This window comes from Artibeus jamaicensis, unplaced genomic scaffold (assembly GCF_021234435.1).
Source record: "Artibeus jamaicensis isolate MK-2021 breed Jamaican fruit bat unplaced genomic scaffold, CSHL_Jam_final scaffold_369, whole genome shotgun sequence".
NCBI classification, from domain to species: domain Eukaryota; kingdom Metazoa; phylum Chordata; class Mammalia; order Chiroptera; family Phyllostomidae; genus Artibeus; species Artibeus jamaicensis.
Window position 1 is genome coordinate 35681141 of NW_026522042.1, and position 18697 is coordinate 35699837.

The 18697-nt window shown below is 38.6% G+C and overlaps 1 protein-coding gene across 1 annotated transcript in view; it reads right to left on the minus strand.

The window, feature by feature from the left end:
• The window catches only part of PDE4D (phosphodiesterase 4D), a 658809-nt gene extending 652128 nt beyond the window's left edge, over nt 1-6681 (minus strand). The window contains exon 1 of the mRNA XM_053657205.1: nt 6068-6681. Coding sequence (XP_053513180.1) covers nt 6068-6333 — 266 coding nt within the window. The 5' untranslated portion in view covers nt 6334-6681. The remainder of the gene's footprint in view (nt 1-6067) is intronic.
• Between the last annotated feature and the right edge of the window lie 12016 nt (nt 6682-18697).

Sequence of the window (18697 nt, forward strand, 5' to 3'; positions counted from 1 at the left end):
TTGTTATCATTTTGTAAATTTAATTAGTAACTTTTTTTACTTGTATATCAAATGCCTTTACAACCATATAAGTAGAGTCTACAATTCAAAAAGGTTGAGTAACTAAGGTCAAATATTACATGGCCAGCAGAGCTGGAAATATATGACTTAAAATATATATTAAATTCATTGCAGTTTTAAAACATGATATTTTTTCCAAAAGCAAAAACATTAAAAAACATGAAGTAATTTTGTTGCAATTGTGATAATAAAGCTTCTTCCTGAAACTATTACTTGAAGAACAATTTTGGTAGCTTCCTGTCTTTGAAAAAAAGAGGGAGGCTGAAGCTCATTTAGTTACCTTCTGTCACAAAAGTTTGCTATTTATAAGGAAATTTATATAAAGAATAATGTTCCAAACTAAATTCATAATTTAAAAATTACTGTAATGAACTTTGAGATTCAATGTTTAATTTTCTTATCATTCAACATTTCTAGCAAGTTTACAAGGAAGACTTTTTGCTTGGAAGTATTTTTACCACTAGTAGAAATGGCTTCAGTTGGCTATCTTTTCTTTTCTTTAAGGTAAATGTCAAAGGTCACCGGAAGTACACACACATCATAAACTACCAGGTCACTTCCATGTTGTTTTCATGTTTCCTCTGTAACTATTTGTCACATATTTATCTTTGTAATTTCTTAAATATCACAAGTCAATTGACAAGTCCTTCAACAGGAATGTCTTCCTGGGGTTTTCTGATTTTAGTATAAGTTAATACAATCTTTCAAAACCTACAGGCACCCTTAACTTGCAGTACCCCAAGATTCCCCTGAAGACACATAGCCAATTACGTCAGGGACACAGCTAAAGATTTGGCCAACTGGCCTCGCCCAATGTACTGGCATAATTTCCTCTTGTTCTCACCAAATGATCTTCCAAAAGAACCTCCTCCCCACATCCTGGTATCACACTACACTCACAGCCTACTGCTGGGTCCCCGCCTCCCAGGAGAGCAGCAGCAATGACTTTCACTGGGTATCCTCACACAAGAGACAGGGAAAAGATAACCTTATAGTTAAGTAGGGCAAATGTATGAGTGAGGGAGAGTTTCCAAAGAGAATCAGTAAATAATGTCTTTGAAAAACTACTCCGCTCTCTCTCTGTGTTTAACCTACAAATTCTTTAAAAGGATGGATTTCTCCTTGATGGGTGCTAAAATTTCACTTGAAGAATGTTTAGTATACTTCTTTCTTAAAACAACAACTATAAAAGCAACTGCAGTGGCTGAAGAAATTATGATTCAAGAAAGCAAATGTTCACTTCTAAATAATTTTATATCTAGTGCCAATGCCTGGTAAAGAGAAATTTATAATAAGCAATATATATATATTTATGTATATATATGGCTCCTAGAAGTTTTAAAGACTTCCTAAAAGTGTCCTGAAAGAGGCTTTTCAAAAATCCACCTACAGAAACTATTTTGTTGTTCAAGGGTGCTATGAAGTGCTTCTACTTTGAGTATGTTAAAAACACACATGCATACACAGAAATTTTGAAGATAAGACATTCGAGTATTATCTGGACTCCACCTTACCCAAAGAAACTCTATGGCCTAATTTCACCTAGGACACTTCCCTTCATTCAGTGCATAGAACACAGCGTAAACTAAAGAGAGAACCTGAAAAATATAAACATTTTCCTGGGTGTTCGATTTTCCTGAAATAAACTTGCACTGGAAGTTTTCTTCACCAGAGATTGTACTGATCTTGGAGTTCCTGCTGACATCAGAGGGAATTCCCTACTCAGATGAAAGCACAGTCCTGTCTACAACCACTGGACTACGAGGTATGAGATAGTAAAAATAGTAAAATAGGGTAAGAAAATCATGGACATGAGAAGGTTCTAATCTAACACACAGCACCAGATGTGTTCAATAAACATTGGCTAGTGATATAATTATTACTAATAAACATTCAGGGAATAGCAAAAGGAAGATGTGCTAGAGATTTAGAAAAAGCAGCAGATTGCTTTCAGTTGGGGATAACAGGAAGCGGCTCTCAGGAGGAGAGGGATTTGAAAGACGTGGAACAGAAGTAGGTAGGGAAGAGGCACCAAGTCCTGTGGCTGTGCCTGAGCAGTATCTCTCCCTTCTGCCTTCTCCTTTCCCATGAAACAGGCATACACCCATCATTCCTTGGTCTCTTAACATATATGTACTTTTTAGTCCAATCCATCTACAAACAACTTTACAAGGTAATTATCTACAAACATTTAGATATGATCCTAAAAATGCAGGCAGATAGATGTATCACACATAATAAGAAATCTATCAGCTTATAATGATACTAAGTGTCTATACCTAGGCAACACAAAATAATTTATAGACAACTCTACTTAATAACTTAATAAAACCACAATGACAAATAGATAGTATTACTATTTCCAAGAAATTGCATAACAGGGAAATTGTGACATATATTAAGTAACTTGTTGAAAATCACCCAACTAGTAAGTAGAAAGTCAGAATTTAAATTTTAGTAGTCTGGCCTCTGTTTAGATGTTCTCTGTATAAGTCATACAGTATCTGGAGTAGTATGTCAGTTCAACACCCTACTCTTTAAATGGGCCATGACAATTCAAATGCAGTCTAGGTAAAAATCACCAGGATCAACCTGGTAAATACAGCATATAAAGGTGAAATAACTTAGGGCATTTTGTTAAGAAAAGAAAAGAATTTTTCAAAAGCATGCTAACATTGAAAATATGATTAATAAGGGTACCAAGAATAATAGCACAGGGCCCTGGCTCTCGGTGAGTTACCCCAGGCCTTTTTTTTTTTTACAATTAACTTTAGGTTTAATGGTTGACACTATTATAGATGCCCCATCCCCCACTTGCCCACCTCCACTGAGTCCGTACCCAACCCCTTCCCTCTGGCCTCTTACATTATGGAAGGGAGGAGAGATTCAAGCCTTGGGACTTTCAAAGCAGGTCTTGGGCCCCTGGTGACAATTACAGAGAAGGAAACTTCAGCGATATATTAGAAAGGACTTTCCCATCAATATTGTAAAAAAATTGAATTTCTTTGACTGCATCCAGGTGTGCAGAGATAGCAAATGACTGGTTATTACAGATGTTATTCTATGAATTCAGCTATGGGATGAAGGGTGAACCAGGTAGCCTTTAACATACTGTGACTGAGATGGGCTAACTATTCACCAAATCTGCTTTGCCTTATTCCTGGGAACAGACAGGTTAGGTTTCCCTCCTTCCTTTGTAGTTAGGTGTGACCATTAAACTAAGTCCTGGCCAGGGAATACTACCATAAGTGATGTGTGTACTCATCACACGCTTGGCCTGCCTCACACGTGCTGTCTTCCATAGTCTTTTTCTTTGATTCAGCTGAGCCTGACAACCTTGCAAATTATGTGTTACAAATAGTGGAACAACAGGATGGTAGGATCCCATGTCCATGAAGCACCCCAGGGCGTGCTACCTCCCCAGGGGAAGCAGCAGCAATAAATAACTATGTACAGTGGCAATCCACTGAGATTTGGAGAGCATGTTGAAACATGATTACCTTAACATAAAATAGATGCCTTCCAATATGATTTATTTTTTTCAACTAGAATGTAAATTATTTGCAAAACAGCTCTTGCTAACTTTGTGATCAGTAGGTACAAATGAAACATTTTGGACTCAGTAGGGATTAAAATATGCATATCAAATGGAAGGGAAATCAGGTGCAAGAACAAACATTCTGAGGCAGGAACACACCAGGTGAGTATTTAAATTGCTGGTTACTAATTTAGAAGGAGCTGAGGACTTGAGTATGGTGGTCGTAGCAGAGGTTTATTTGATATATATAACACAGAACAATCTGGAACAGTTTTTAAAATTGCATATAGTGCTTATGAAAGCACAGATGAAATATTCGTCAAAAGGTACTTGTAGATATTATAAATATTTTGGAATTCATTGAACCAATGAGAAAAAATCTGAGGTACTCTTCCCAACTTCCTTGCTGAACGCTTTTAGCGCATGAGGACTATTGTTTCCTCTTGAGTTATTGAGAATTGATATGATTTTTATTTTTTATTTCCACTACTCTTTCGATGCCTCCCTGATCTGGCTGAGACCTAACACACCAAAGTGAAATATTGGCAGAATGTGTGCTTTTGGAGCCTCTCCAAAGAGCACCAGAAAAGGAAGTGCCAGAAATTTCCAAAGAAAGCCTGTTTTCGTGAGATTTCCTGCCTTCCTTACATCTCAACATGTCCAAATAGTTCAGATAACCTTCAGTTGAACTCTAGGTTGCTTCAGTCAGATTGAAAGCAAGCAGCAAGCAGCTGAGTTGAGGCTTACCCATTCAACAACAGGTATAATGTAAGAGCTCCAGTATTTTAAAAAAACGGCATCTCAACTGAAAGGGACCCTGGATACCAAAATTCTGGGCTTGACCCTTCATGAACTCCAGCCAGTTTCGCTGCTCTGGCACCTGACACCAGGTTTCAAGTCACCCCTCTTCCCCAAAGCATCTCATAGTGTTTATCTATACTTTTCAATCACTGCTTATGTCTGACAAAATTTTTCAACAATATCATCCTTATAGAAAAGTCACCATTTTTCCATATTCTCTTTAAGACTGAAAAATTCAATGTTTGTCTTACCCCTCTTATGAGCATTATATCTAACTAAACTTAAAAATGCCATCTTGTTAAAATCTTGGGGAATATAAGAACACTTCCCCCATCAGAGGTCTAGCTATTTAAAATTAAAATTCTGAGGTCAGACATTTCTTTGGGCAGAATATGCCTTTTATTTCCTTTGTCATCTATTTTTTATCTATGACATTAGTGCATTCCTGGATGAGGCCATGTTGCTAATGTAGATTTTGATTCTCTCTACTTGCTATTTCTTTCCTAGAAGTCTTGCTTCTCTTTTGGTTTGGTTTGGTTTGCTTTCCATTCCTGGCATAAATTGTTTGTTTTCTATAGAAAAACTATAAAAATCATTAAATTAATTTCTCAGCTAACATGCTCATTAATTCTTTTTGTTATGTTTCTTTCAAATCATAAGTAACATTCATTTTACCGGTAGTACATAGAACCTACTACTTACTAAAATTAACCGTGTGCATCACAGACCCCTCTCTCTGGGGCAGAAACATCATAATAAGCTCACACAATGGCTTAGCTTAATATTTGCTTTTCCAAGAGCATAAAAATATCATGAATCACCTAGAAAAACTGATGGAAGCACATGCATAAAACAAATTCACACATTATAAAAATACAGAAACATTCAGAAAGAATTGAAATACTGACACAGTATTCAAAGAATTTGAATTCAAAGAACACAACAATCTTACCAAGAACACATTACCAGGTGCTAGCCTGCAACTTTCTGCACAACATCCCTAAACTCACTTTTTCTTTTTCTCTCTTTTTTTCTTTCTCTCTCTTTTCTCTCTTTCTCTCTCTTTTTCTTTCTTTCTTTCTTTCTTTCTTTCTTTCTTTCTTTCTTTCTTTCTTTCTTTCTTTCTTTCTTTCTCTTTCTTTTCTTTCTGAAAGGCATATCGGAGATTACAGACACATTCAACTGAGGAGAGATTCTACAAGAACACACTGCACACACATACACTATACACATCTCTGTTCAACTAGGGCTCATGCAGAAAAGAAAGCAAGATACAAATTTCTTCCTCTTTTTTTTTTGGTCCTTTCAAAATCATGTTGTAGAACCTGCCAGGGACATTAGATGAAGAAATCAGAAAACCGCCACCCCATCAGTATGGGAGGAAAACTGCATTCTTATTGACATCTGGAATCCAATTTTCTTGCAGGAACTTGCAGTAGGTATTGAACTTTGAGAACCACCCACCTCGACAACTCCTATTACCAATCTCAAGGCTTCCTGCCCTGACTTGGACATCTGTAGGATTTGTTGTTAAGGTAGATTATTTATGATAAATCACAGGTGAGGGAAGATAATGGCACTCCCTCTCCACCCCTAAAGTGAAAGGCGGGAGGAGCAAAAATCACTGGGAGAACGGCCACCATTTCCAATGATCTGTGCAAACCTTACCACGTATGTGCCACAGTGAAACGCCGCTGTTTGGGGATGTTGCTACTGAGAAGCATCCTGCGCAGAAGCCTGGGGGAATTTCTCGGAGAAATCACAGGAGAGAGCTTGGGAGAAATCGATTTCCTTGCTGTCTTGGACTTCTCGTGCTGCAACAGGTTTTCCCGCAAGGATTTCACAAGATCCTCGTTCAGCCAGGGGTTTGAACAATGCAGATTATCCACTTCAGGTACGGTTAAGGTGTCCGGGCTTGTCGTCTGCTGAGCCATTTTTCCCGCCCTGGTCAACTTTGTACAGTTGGCAACAATCCAGGGCAACGTGGTTCCCTGGCCTCTTTCCAGTGATTGCTTCGCTCCGAGTCCTCCGAGTCCGGAGAAACGTTCCGAGAAGCAGCTCGGATCCAGCTGCTGCTAGTTCATTCGGTTGCCTGCCTCAGTCTCTCGGCGGAGACGGGGCTGGCTGCAGACGAGGGCGCGCACTCCTCAGCGGAAGCCTATTCAACGTCACCCTCCTCTGTCGATCCCCTGCCAGAGATCGCCCTGGAGCTCTCCCTCCGCAAAGGAACATGGAGGGAAGCCGCTGCGCTAGCCGGGCTTTGTCAGCGCCACAGAGCAGCCTGCTAAACTATTGGAACTAATGCGCCGCAGCTGCTGGAGTGACTTCTGCTTATGTACATAAAAAGTGCTGGGGGGAGGGCTCAGCCAGCAGATGCCTGCTGCTCAGTTGTTTGGCTGGTCTTTCCATTTGCTTATTCCTGAACCCAAAGGAAAGAAAAACTTTGAACTTGACCTTCCTCTCCCACGAGGGCGGTTTATCTCCCTTCAGTCAACGTTCATAAAAGAAAATTACTTTGGATTTTACAAGGGGAGGATAAACAAACGTTAGATAGACAAGGAGAAATATTTCCTTGCTTACTGAACTCAATCTGGTGCACCTTTAAGACAGCTCAAGAGAACGAAATGAGCCCTTGTTACCCCCCTCTCTCTCCCTAGTTAGAAACCAAACAAAAGGTTTCAAAATACCACGCATGGAAAACACTACAGGTTGCTGTTGTGTTGTACAAACCTGCTCATCATGGCCCATTCAAAGCACAGAACAACGCACTATACATCCACAAATGGTATTTGTTATGACTTACACATTTCAACTAATGACCCTCCAGAGGGACGGCTTGTTTTCTTAATATTAGTTTAAAATGATTTTAAAGTTTCAATTATTCCTTATGGTATGTGTAATTTTATGTATTTAACTATAAAGAATGAAATAGATCTAGCTTTTCATAGTTATTTCCCCAGATTTAAATACAGCTGTCTTCTAAGATTTTTATTTGCAGTTCAAAATAAAAGAGAAAAATTACTTTTCACCTATTCAGTTTGCTACTGGGAAAAAATATTACATGTCACAGTTCAAGTAGTTGAGTGATAAACTCTGTTGAATCTTACATGATAAACTATATTATACACTCCATGAGAACTTCATTTCAAGGGCACCCAGACTGAAACAGAGAACACCCAGTAGGCTAGTGATGCTACTGATAGTTTGGGATTAAAATCAAATCGCACTTCTCAGGATCTACAAACATTTTCCACTTTAAAAAAATAAAAGCACCGTAACTTAAGAAGGAGTCACAGAATGCATCCAGATACCATGGAGAATGGAGTAGTCTGATTCAATTATTTTGGGGAGAGTTCTATTTAGGTCAATCCTAAAAGATTCTCTTCTCTCTCTCTTTCTGGTTGTTCCACCTTAAGTTTTAATTATTTGCCTTTAAAATGTTACAGAAAAGAATACTCTGAAATTCTGAAGCACAGTCAGCACTTGATGTACCTACAATAATTTAATGAGACATACTTGCCATGACTTAATCAGAAAATCTGCAAATATTCAAATTAAAAAGCATCAGGGTATGCTTATTTTTATTCATAAAGAATTCCCACCAGTACAACCACTTTCACCTCTTTGCAACATTAAGTGGCAGGGTCCATTAGTTTAAAGAATATACTTATTCTTTCAAACAAGTAGCCAATTGCTTTTAATGAGCTGAGAGGCTAACCAACTGCAGCAGGAGATGCACAAACCAGGCACGTGGTGCCTTCCCTCAGAGAGTTTGCAATGCAGCGACTCAGTGGAGAGGGCTGGACAGTGCTCAGGAAGAGCAAAGATGCCAGAACACCTAAAAAGTGATGTTGTCAGCCACAGAAAAATGCAGTGGAAATGCTGCGCAGGGCTGCTGAGAGAATGCTGAAGCGGGGGGAAGCCTGAAGAGGGGGGTGGGTCAAAAATTAACAGAAAGGAAAGTAAGAAATGCATGCCAGAATTAAAAACTAGAATGTTCAGATAAAAAAGGTAAGCGAGTTTTGTTAAAAAAATTTTTTTAAAAAGCCAAGCAGTCAGTAGATATAAAACTTGTTCAGGTTTGTGGAAGTAAAAATTCCAGTAACAGGATAAAGTGAGAAAAACAAACAGTAGGCAGTATAGGACATGGCACTTAAGAAATTAGAAAACTTTCATACTTTCTAAAGACTTAGTTCCCTTCAACAAACACTTGTGGGCAATGGTTTTGTCCTAAGCACCATATTGAGTGCTCTAGGACATGTAGAGACTAGCTTGGTGTCTCTCCTGTGAGAGTTTATAATCTAGTAAGGTAGATAAAGCAGCAAACAACTCACATGACAAAGTACAGCTGAAATACCCAGAGAGAGCCTGGAAGCTGGAGACATTTAAACATCTGGCTGTAAGTAAAGAAGTGTGATTCTCTACAACAAAGAGGAAGAATTTATGTGACTAAGAAAGATATGGGCCAAGGACTGGGAAATTCATTGCATTCAGGGGGTTCCAGGTTCTGGTTCTTGCTCTCAGTGGCCTTCTCTGAAGAGGAGTTCAAGTCTGTTCTCTGAACACCATGCCATGGAGATGCTCAGAGAGATCACACACATTTTTGACAATCACAATGAAACTAAAGCAGAAGATATAACAATATTCTATTAAAAAATTCATGGGGGGTTGTGGTGAAAAGTAGACTAAAATGGAGCAAAAGCACTCTGCAAACTGGCCCTTGCTCTGGGGCCTGTTAAATAAAGGGTTCCTGCCACAGTAGAGCACGGGCAGCGGCCCTTCACAGCGTCCCGCTGCGCCTACCCTTATTTGTTGAATTTTCTCATCTCTGCGATTATCTGCTTGAATCCATCAAATGATATATGACATGCCTGCTGCTTTTTGAAGATAAAATTCATTTGGTTTTGAGAATTATTTGCCAACCCCTTGAAATAACTTGAAACACCCCTCCATGTTTCAAAATCGGGCTCGAAAATCATTGCTTTGGGAGGCACAAATTGTAAAGTTCTCAGCATAACCATAGGTGGGTGAGGTTTGGGTGAACTGGCAATTTTCTTTATAACAATGCAGAGGGTCAGAGGAACTCTTTCAACAAAAGCACCGCGTACACATCTTGCCTTTCTTTTTGTAAAAATGAAATCTCTTTAAAATTGGCTGCCAGAAGAATCTCTGGAAGAAAACAGTACTGGACATGACAGCCAAAAGAGGCCTCAGGTTTTAACAAGTAGAAATGTAAAAGTGGGTTAAATGTTTTGATAATATCACCCGCATCTAGGACAGCAGATAACATCTCTTCACTACACAAACAAGGTTTTCCTACATACCTCGTTATGGGGCTCCAAAATTTACCTTTTCAGATAATTCAGAATCCTTGAAAACATTCATTTAATTATTCATAGGCAACAAAACAAGTGAGGAATAAGATTTATGGAGGCTCTGGTAGAAGCACTGAACAGTGTGCCCTTGTCTAGGTGGGAATAAGCAAGGCTGGATTTCCCACAGCCGAGAGGGAGCAATGGTGCAGCTAACTGAAAATAACGGATAAATTAAAATGATTTATACTCGACCATGGAATGCATTCTATGCTTCTTCCAACTATGTTTTAATCAGGTAAATAGTGTATTAAAACAAGGCTGCTTTTAAAATTGCCCATCGGATGTGAATGACAGAAATGACTTGAGAGTGGCGGAGGTTGTGTTGTTTGATAGTTATGAGGGTGTATTTGGAACCCAAAAGCTTGTTTTGTGCTCCAGCCATGGTACTTTCTAGCTGTCACTTGACTTGTCTGTGGCTCATTTCCTCATCTTTTAAATATAAAAGAACGATGATGATAATGATAGCTCTTGTAGAAGAATGCCGAATATGTGTTATTATCCAAGCCAGAAAGTGTTTAGAAGAGGGCCTGGTATAGAATAAACATCCAATAAATGAAACCTGCTACTAGCTGATACACGGGACTTTCAAAAACTCACACTTAGTAAATAGATATCCACTATGTGCTAGGTGTTTTCCATTTTATTTCATTTAATTCTTGCAATAACTCTTAAGGTGTTATTTCATCACCACTATTTTACTGATGGAAGCTTACTAAGGTTCAGTCACTTGCCCAAAGACATAGAGTTCAACAAGGCACAGCTGAGATTTGCTTGTCTATGAAGTTCCAAGACCTTCTGTTTCAACTCTGTACCAAGCCACCCCCTCCCCAAAAGAGCTGATCCAATATTTAAAGTCGATGATAGATATTTCTATGGAAAACAGTACAAATCTGGCTGACCTGAGTTCTTGGTCTAGTTAACATTGGATTCTGTCCTTGGCCTTACTCAGGACATGGGCTGTGACAACCTGCGAAGCCTGCCAAGTCATGACATTCTTACAAAGTCATGGTGTTCAAGTAACAGGAGCCCAAGGTGGAATTCCCAGGTGGCTTTTTTTTTCATCTATCTGCCTGTGCTCCTCTGATATAAAGGAGTTTTGATTAAACTTTATGGTAGTTTCCACTTTATAAAATAACATATCCTCACATTATTTTCCTTAAAATTTTCATTGTGACTATTTTTCATTTAGCATTTAAATCATTATAAATTCTGATGATAAAATCATTTATCCTGGTATCTAAAACCACATCTAAACATTGTAGAATGTGGCTTTTCAAATCATCATCATTATTGAACACTTATCGGGTAATGGGCTAGTTGGCAGAGATTAAGAAACAGTGAGTACATCTACTTAAAAAAATGTACATAAACCTCCAACAAAGAAAATAAGTAATAAATGTAAGATTAAAAATAGAAAACATTGGTGCCTTAAGGGCTTAAAAGATATAGATATATATACATACATATATATGTACATATATATGTATGTATATATGTGTGTGTGTGTGTGTGTGTGTGTGTGTATCCAGGTAAATGTGAAATGGTGCAAAGATAGAAGCAGGACTTGAATTTGGCCTTGAAAAATAGTACATGTAAAAGAAAAATAATGAGTGTGGGCAAGAGATGTTAAGTTTTTTAGACTCATTCCTATGGAAAAATTATTAAAATTTACTTGGTGTATATGGGGAACCTATCCACATGGAATGGCAAATATAGCCCAGACCTAATGGAAAACCCATTGGCATATGCTGTCACACAGGACACAAAACCCACGGATCAGCTTTTCTGTGGGGAAGTCAGGCCTGCATTGTACCTAGGCTGCTTTGTGACTTGCTCTTGTTTAAACTCCCTCACCCTGAGTTGAAGCAGCAAATGCTACTGCATATCTTTAAAGTGACTTCCTGAAGTCTGTGCTAATTCTCCCAAGGACTGAAGTATAACCAGACCAATCCCTCTTATCATTCCCTTGCATTTGCAACATTTTGTCCTTGTTAATCTGTAGGAAGTAATCAGTAACATCCTTGCCTTTACTATCTGTAAAAAGTAATTACCTAAAGCAAACCTAAGCATAATAAATGAGAACCTTTTTTAATGTATGCTATTAGAGAGCCAATAAAAGCTTGTCAAGGCAAGGGTTGTGGCACTCTGCCCTTCAGAGAGTGACCATGCCATCCCTTTTCCTCCATAGGACTTCAGTGGTCTGTGTGAATTTGTCTCATCTCATCCACAATGCCACGGACACTGCTGGCCAAAGTCCACATCAGGGGTGGGTAAATAATATATAGAGAAATTTAAATAAGATTAATTTAGTGGCAATATGTACTATACTTTGGAAGAGGACAATTCTGAAGGCTGTTTATTTCAACAGATCCATTTCAGTATTAATTTGTGTTGAATGGAAAGAAAGGAGCTAAGATACAAGAATTAAAAGGATGAGTTCATCAGCCCTATATGAGCATTCAGGTCTATAGGGAAGTCAAAAATAGATTGGACATTTCTAGATATCCAATCTAGACTCATTTAATAGATTAGTTCACCTAATTAATCATCAAAAGACTGCTAATATAATAAATTATCTAGAGTTTATTAAACATAGAAATATATCTGCTTTGGGTTATTTTAGAGCTACATTTTGAGTATCCAATGTGTTTTCCTAAGCTTAATGTTTTTAATAAAAAGATTGAATGGGTTTATTCAAGATTAAATCTATTAAAATGGACCCTTTCCTAGATTAAAACTAATTGTTAGGTCACACGAAACAGAGACAGACTCAGATAGACAGCAGGTTGACAGCTATGAGGGGTGGTTGGGGGTGGAGGGATTGAGCAAAAAGGAAAAAGGACTCATGGACACGGACAACAGTGTGGTGATTACAGGGGGGAGGGAGGAGTAAGGGGATTAACTGGTAATGGGAAAATATAATAAAAAATAAAATTAAGAAAATAAAAAAACAGTCGTGGGGATGTAAATATGGTGCAGAGAATATAGTCAATAATATTGTAATAACTATGTGTTGTGCCCAGTGGGGACTAGACTATGGAGGGATCATTTCATTAGTTATATAAATAAATGTCTAACCACTATGCTGTGTACATAAAACTAATATAATATTGAAAGTCAACTGTAATTGAAATTTTAAGAAAAATTTTTAAAGAGAGCTGTGTTCCCCCCCACCAAAACCCCTAAATGTTAGGAATATTTCTACTGAAATAGTAGGGTAACATTTCATTTCAAAGAAAGGTTAACATTTTATAGTATGCAACCTGTTTCAGAATCATTAACACAGCTTGTTTATTTTATTTCTAAGAAAAATTGCAATTATCAGAATCTTTCCTTTTATTCTGATACATACACTTTTTAAAAAGCTTCTAGGACTTCTGGCCAAGATGGAGGCATAGGTAGACACACTGTGCCTCCTTACACAACCAAAATAAGGACAACAATTTAGAAACAAAATAACAACCAGAACTTACAGAAAAGTTGAACTGTATGGAAGTTGGACAACCAAGGAGTTAAAATACACATATTCATCCAGACCAGTAGGCAGGGCAGAGTTGGGCAGCTGGATGGAGAGGGGTAGCAGCACAAAAAGCGGTGGCACCCCGGGCATGCAAGATGGCAGTGGGTGGACACAGCAAGACTGCAATTGTGAGGCAAGGAACAGCACACAAGGCGTCTGGCTGACCCGGTGGTCCCACATTCACATGCAGATAAACCAGGAGAAACTGGGGAGTGGCACAGACCATGCAACCCAGGGTCCTAGCGCTGAGAAATAAAGCTTCAAAACATGGATTGAAAATACCTGTGGGGGTTGAGGCAGCAGGAGAGACTCCCAGCCTCACAGGGGAGTTCACTGGAGACACCCACAGGGTCCTAGAATGCACACAGGCCCACCCACACAGAATCAGCACCAGAAGGGCCCAGTTTGCTTGGGGGAAGCAGCAGAAGGGACTGAAATTTGACAGAGAGCGGAGTAAGCACCAATGTTCCCTCTTGGACCCCTCCCCCACATTCAACATCACAACCCAGCAAGGTGGGTTGTCCCACCCTGGCGAACACCTAAGACTCCACCCCTCATACATAATGAGCACCAGACAAAAAAAAATAGCCCAAATGAAAGAACAGATCAAAACTCCACAGCAAATACAACTAAGTGACAAAGAGATAAGCCAACCTATCAGACGCACAGTTCAAAGCACTGGTGATCAGGATGCTCACAGAATTGGTTTAATTTGGTCACAAATTAGATTAAAAAAATGAATGCCATGCTAAGTGAAGTGAAGAAAAATGTTCAGGGTACCAAGAGTGATGGGGAGAAAACTGGGACTCAAATCAATGGAGTGGACCAAAAGGAAGAAAGAAACAACAGAAAAGAATGAAGAAACAAGAATTCAAAAAAAAATGAGGACAGGCTTAGGAACCTCCAGGACATCTTTAAATGTTCCAACATCCAAATTATAGGGGTACAAGAAGGGGAAGAGGAAGAGCAACAAGTGGAAAACTTATTTGAACAAATAATAAGGGAGAACTTCCCCATTCTGGCAAAGGAAATAGACTTCCAGGAAGTCCAGGAAGCTCAGAGAGTCCCAAAGAAGGTGGACCCAAGGAGGAACACACCAAAGCACATCATAATTATATTAGCCAAGATTAAAATGAAGGAGATAACCCTAGAAGCAGCAAGAGATAAGGGGACAGTTACCTACAAAGGAGTTCCCATCAGACTGTCAGCTGATTTCTAAAAGAGACCTTACAGGCAACAATGGGCTGGAAAGAAGTATTTCAGGTCATGAAAGGCAAGGACCTACATCCAAAATTGCTCTATCCAGCAAAGCTTTCACTTAGAAGGGCAGATTAAGTGCTTCTCTGATAAGGTCAAGTTAAAGGAGTTCATCACCACCAAGCACTTATTTTATAAAATGTTAAAGGGACTTATCTAAGAAAAAGAAGATAAAAAACATGTACAGTATAATGACAGCAAACTCACAATTATTAACAACCACACCTAGAACAAAAACAAAAGCAAACAACTAAGCAAACAACTAGAACAGGAACAGAACCACAGAAATGGAGATCTCCCGGAGGGTTATGAACAGGGGAGTGGGAGGAGGAGAAGGGGGGAGAAGGTACAGAGAATAAGTAGCATAGATGATAAGTAGAAAATAGATAGGGGGAGGGCAAGAATAGTGTGGGAAATGTAGAAGCTAAAGAACTTATGACACATGGATATGAACTAAAGCGGGGGAATGTGGGTGGGAGAGAGTGTGCAGGGTGAAGGGGAATAAAGGGGGGGAAATGGGACAACTGAAATAACATAATCAATAAAATATATCTTTTAGAAAAGCTTCCAATACTGGAATAGCAGTTCTTTTGGTTACTTTGCTAAAATGATACACTATAATGCCTTCTCTAAATATTAGCCAAACATTGATGAAGAAAATAGGTTTTGATGGCCACTCAAGTTTTAATGTATAATATCCTATATTTCAAGGTCTTCTTTCAGTGGGAAGAATAGACAAACATTCAACTGGGTGACACCATAATACTTATATGTCACTATCTCTGTAGTGACTCGTCCTCTATCACACTGAATGACTAACAAAGTCACTAGTTATAAATGCAACACACAAATGCCCTAAGCAGGTGTAGTTTGAATCATTACTTAATTGGTCATACAATCACTCTAATGAGATGTGATTTCAAGTTGGAAAAACTGAGGCACAAAGGCTAAATAAATTCCTTAAGGTCATAGGTACCCAGTATGTGATAGAATTGGGATTTTAAGCCAGATAGTCGAAGTCCAGATCCTATGCATGTAACCACTGTACTACTGCCTTTGTAATTAATAAATGAAAGTCAAGTAAATGAATAAAGCTACTCTTAACAAAATGCATTCACACAGCTTCATATGTGCAAATGCAATTTCACTACAAAGTTTCTGTTATGACAGTTTTTGAGGTAAAGATATTTCCAAACCCCACTCAATGGCCATATGCACTGATAGTTTTGAGGCTCTGACAGATGTTTCTTCGTAATAAAAAAATCTTCAAACTCCCCCTAATTTTTCATTGTGTTACAAATAATGTACATTGAATGCACAAAAGAACTTGGGCAGATAGTCAGAGTATATCCAAGTCTATCTGTTTTTTCCACGCAACAGACACGTTAATGAACAACACGCAACGTGCATCCCAAGCTCAGAGAAATGCAACACGATAGAGAACTACTCAAACTCGACAGCAAGGAACACATGCCCTCATCTCCCTATTCAGGCCCATGTTCATTCTCCACTGGACATCCTTTCCCCAGGAAAGGATTTTTAGAGTCTTTCTCAAACTGGCATAACGTAGCTGGAAAGCCTCTCTCTGGCCCTGACACCTAACATCTGTTTCAGTTGTTCTGGTTTGGGGTCTATGGTTTTTTGAGCACATTTCACTGAGAGTGCCCATAATTCACAGCTTTATCATTGTAGCTGGTGATTTATTTTATAAAGTTTAATATACTTACATAATGACTCCTCATAAGCAAATCATACTTTTAGGGCTAATACTTTTCATACCTGATTGTAAGGAACCTTCTGAGACCCAGTCATTTATATAGGATGCTTTACAAATGGCATTCTAGAAAGTGGTGTTTTATTCCCAAATCTATAATTAACTAGCTAAGTCACCTTGAACAAGTTCAGTCAATGTCTCTGGAACTCAGTTTTATAGTAAAATGACCTACAACTTGGCTAGGGTTTTATACCTTTAAAAAGGAAAAACATAGGCAGTCTTTGCAAGCTTAAGTTGCTATTTAAGAAAAAATCATTATCAAATGCATCCTGTATCAATGTGGTCTTTTCAAGTTACATGTCATGAGAGTATGTCCCACAGATGATGCTTTGGAAAGAGAAATGGAAAAGATACATTCAATGTTTAAGAAAGTGAAAATGAAAAAGTAGAGAATGCTGCACCAGGCAGGTGCCTTACTGCTGCTTCTATGGCCCTAAAAGTTATAAAAATTCCTTTTCTAACTGGGTTAAACAAATTGTTCTGACATCTGAGTCATAGCTTAGGAGACAGAGTGGGAGAAAAATGCCTAAGTTAATTTAATATTTGGGATCAAAGCATCATTTCACTCTTAAAATAGTGAAACTACATAGGTAGGTATATTCACTGTTACATAATAAGTCAGATTTATAAAACTTCATAGCTTAACTTACCTTTTAGGCAATAACAGAAACCTCTGTACTCACATTTTGCAAAGAGTGCCCACAAAAGAGTTCCCAATTTCAATATGTTGCATGAAAAGGAAAAAATGCATTTTGTGATTTTTTTTTTAAAAAGGGCTGGGTCAAATACATTAAACAGGTTTCCTTACGTCAGGGGCACTCTGTCTTCTAACATGCCGACGTGATTTGTGAAAGCAGACTTGCTTGGCCCTGAATCTACTCCCATCTCCCAGCATGTCCGGAGAGGGGCGTTTTCGGGAACCCGTACCTAAGCTGACTACAAACATCTCTATGAACATAGCTGACAGGTATTATGAACTTCCCTGGGATCCTGGTATGTTTGTTTGCATTTTCCCTACTGGACTGTAGCTGAACAGAAATGCTTCACACTTAACCATGAACAGTCAGTTGCTGTCCTGGTACCAGACCCTATTAGACTCAAGGTTATTGTTAAACTTCTGCTTTGAAATTAATTCCACCCTCCTCTTCAACTGGTGTACCTCCCTTTGTGAAAGCCATAACTGTGGCAGAGGCTATGAGGGAGCTGGCGCTGTGCATCTTAAGTGACAGCTCTGTTAAAGCCATGCTAGCTGGAAGGCTGGGAACAGGCTAAGGGGCTGGAGAAATATTGGCCTAAATGGCACTGTTGGTGAGAAGATGTGCAAAGGCCATGGAAGTGCTTTTCGAGCTTTAATGTACCTGTGAATCACCTGGTGACCATGCTGAACACAGATTCTGATTTCGCAGGTTCGGGAGGAGCTTGAGATTTTGGGTTCCCAAAGCTCCCAGGCGACGCTAATGCTGGTCATGGATCACCCCCTGAGTGTCCAGGCACTAGAATAAGTAGAGATGGATGCCACCAAAGTCTAGCCAATGAAGGCAATTAACTTGTACCCCAGTGATCCTGTATCAAATTTGTATTCAGCTATTTCTGCGGTACTTAAATACGTTACTGCTTTAAGAAATAGTGGACTTCAACTGAATACCATCATAAATCATTTTTCTGGTTTCAGATGAGCACATACACTCCAGGAGATTCAATTTTAAAAGAAAATTTTGCTGTTTTAAGTCCATGCTTTTAAGATGAGGTGAAACAAGGTCTAATATAAGTTGAAACATAGACTCTTCTGCAAGTGTCATGAAATTCTTTGCCTATTTCTGTATAATTAATTGAAATGACAAGGCAAACCTTACCTAAGACTCATAGACTGGTTGTGGGATCTAATTTAATTAATTTAAAATCACTTAATTGGATAAATACTATGTGGTAAGTTCCTATATATATAATGAGGATGCTAATCTTTGTGCATCCGGAGACACAATATTCATTCTGTGTTCATAGTTAGCTAGGATTTTAGGTCTAGTCTACCATGTATGAAGCATTACTAAAAACACTCATTCGCAAGATTTAGCACGATGCTATTGACCTTTCTGTCTATTATTTAAAAATTTAATCAAGTAAGTGTTTGGGCTCCCATCAACTTGATGCACCTGCTTGTGAAGAATCACTGTCTAATTATATTAAACCTAAGAAAATAAAATGATAAGCCTGTAGTGTATAATCCCACAGTAAGTCTCCGTATAATTGTATAAGCAAGTACACAGCCTTCTCTATAATCTTTTCAGTGGAGTGATGCTGACCTGGAGGAGCTCAAATGATGCTAAATTGTATTCACTAATCTGCATTTCGCCCACATCATTACTTTTCAGCCC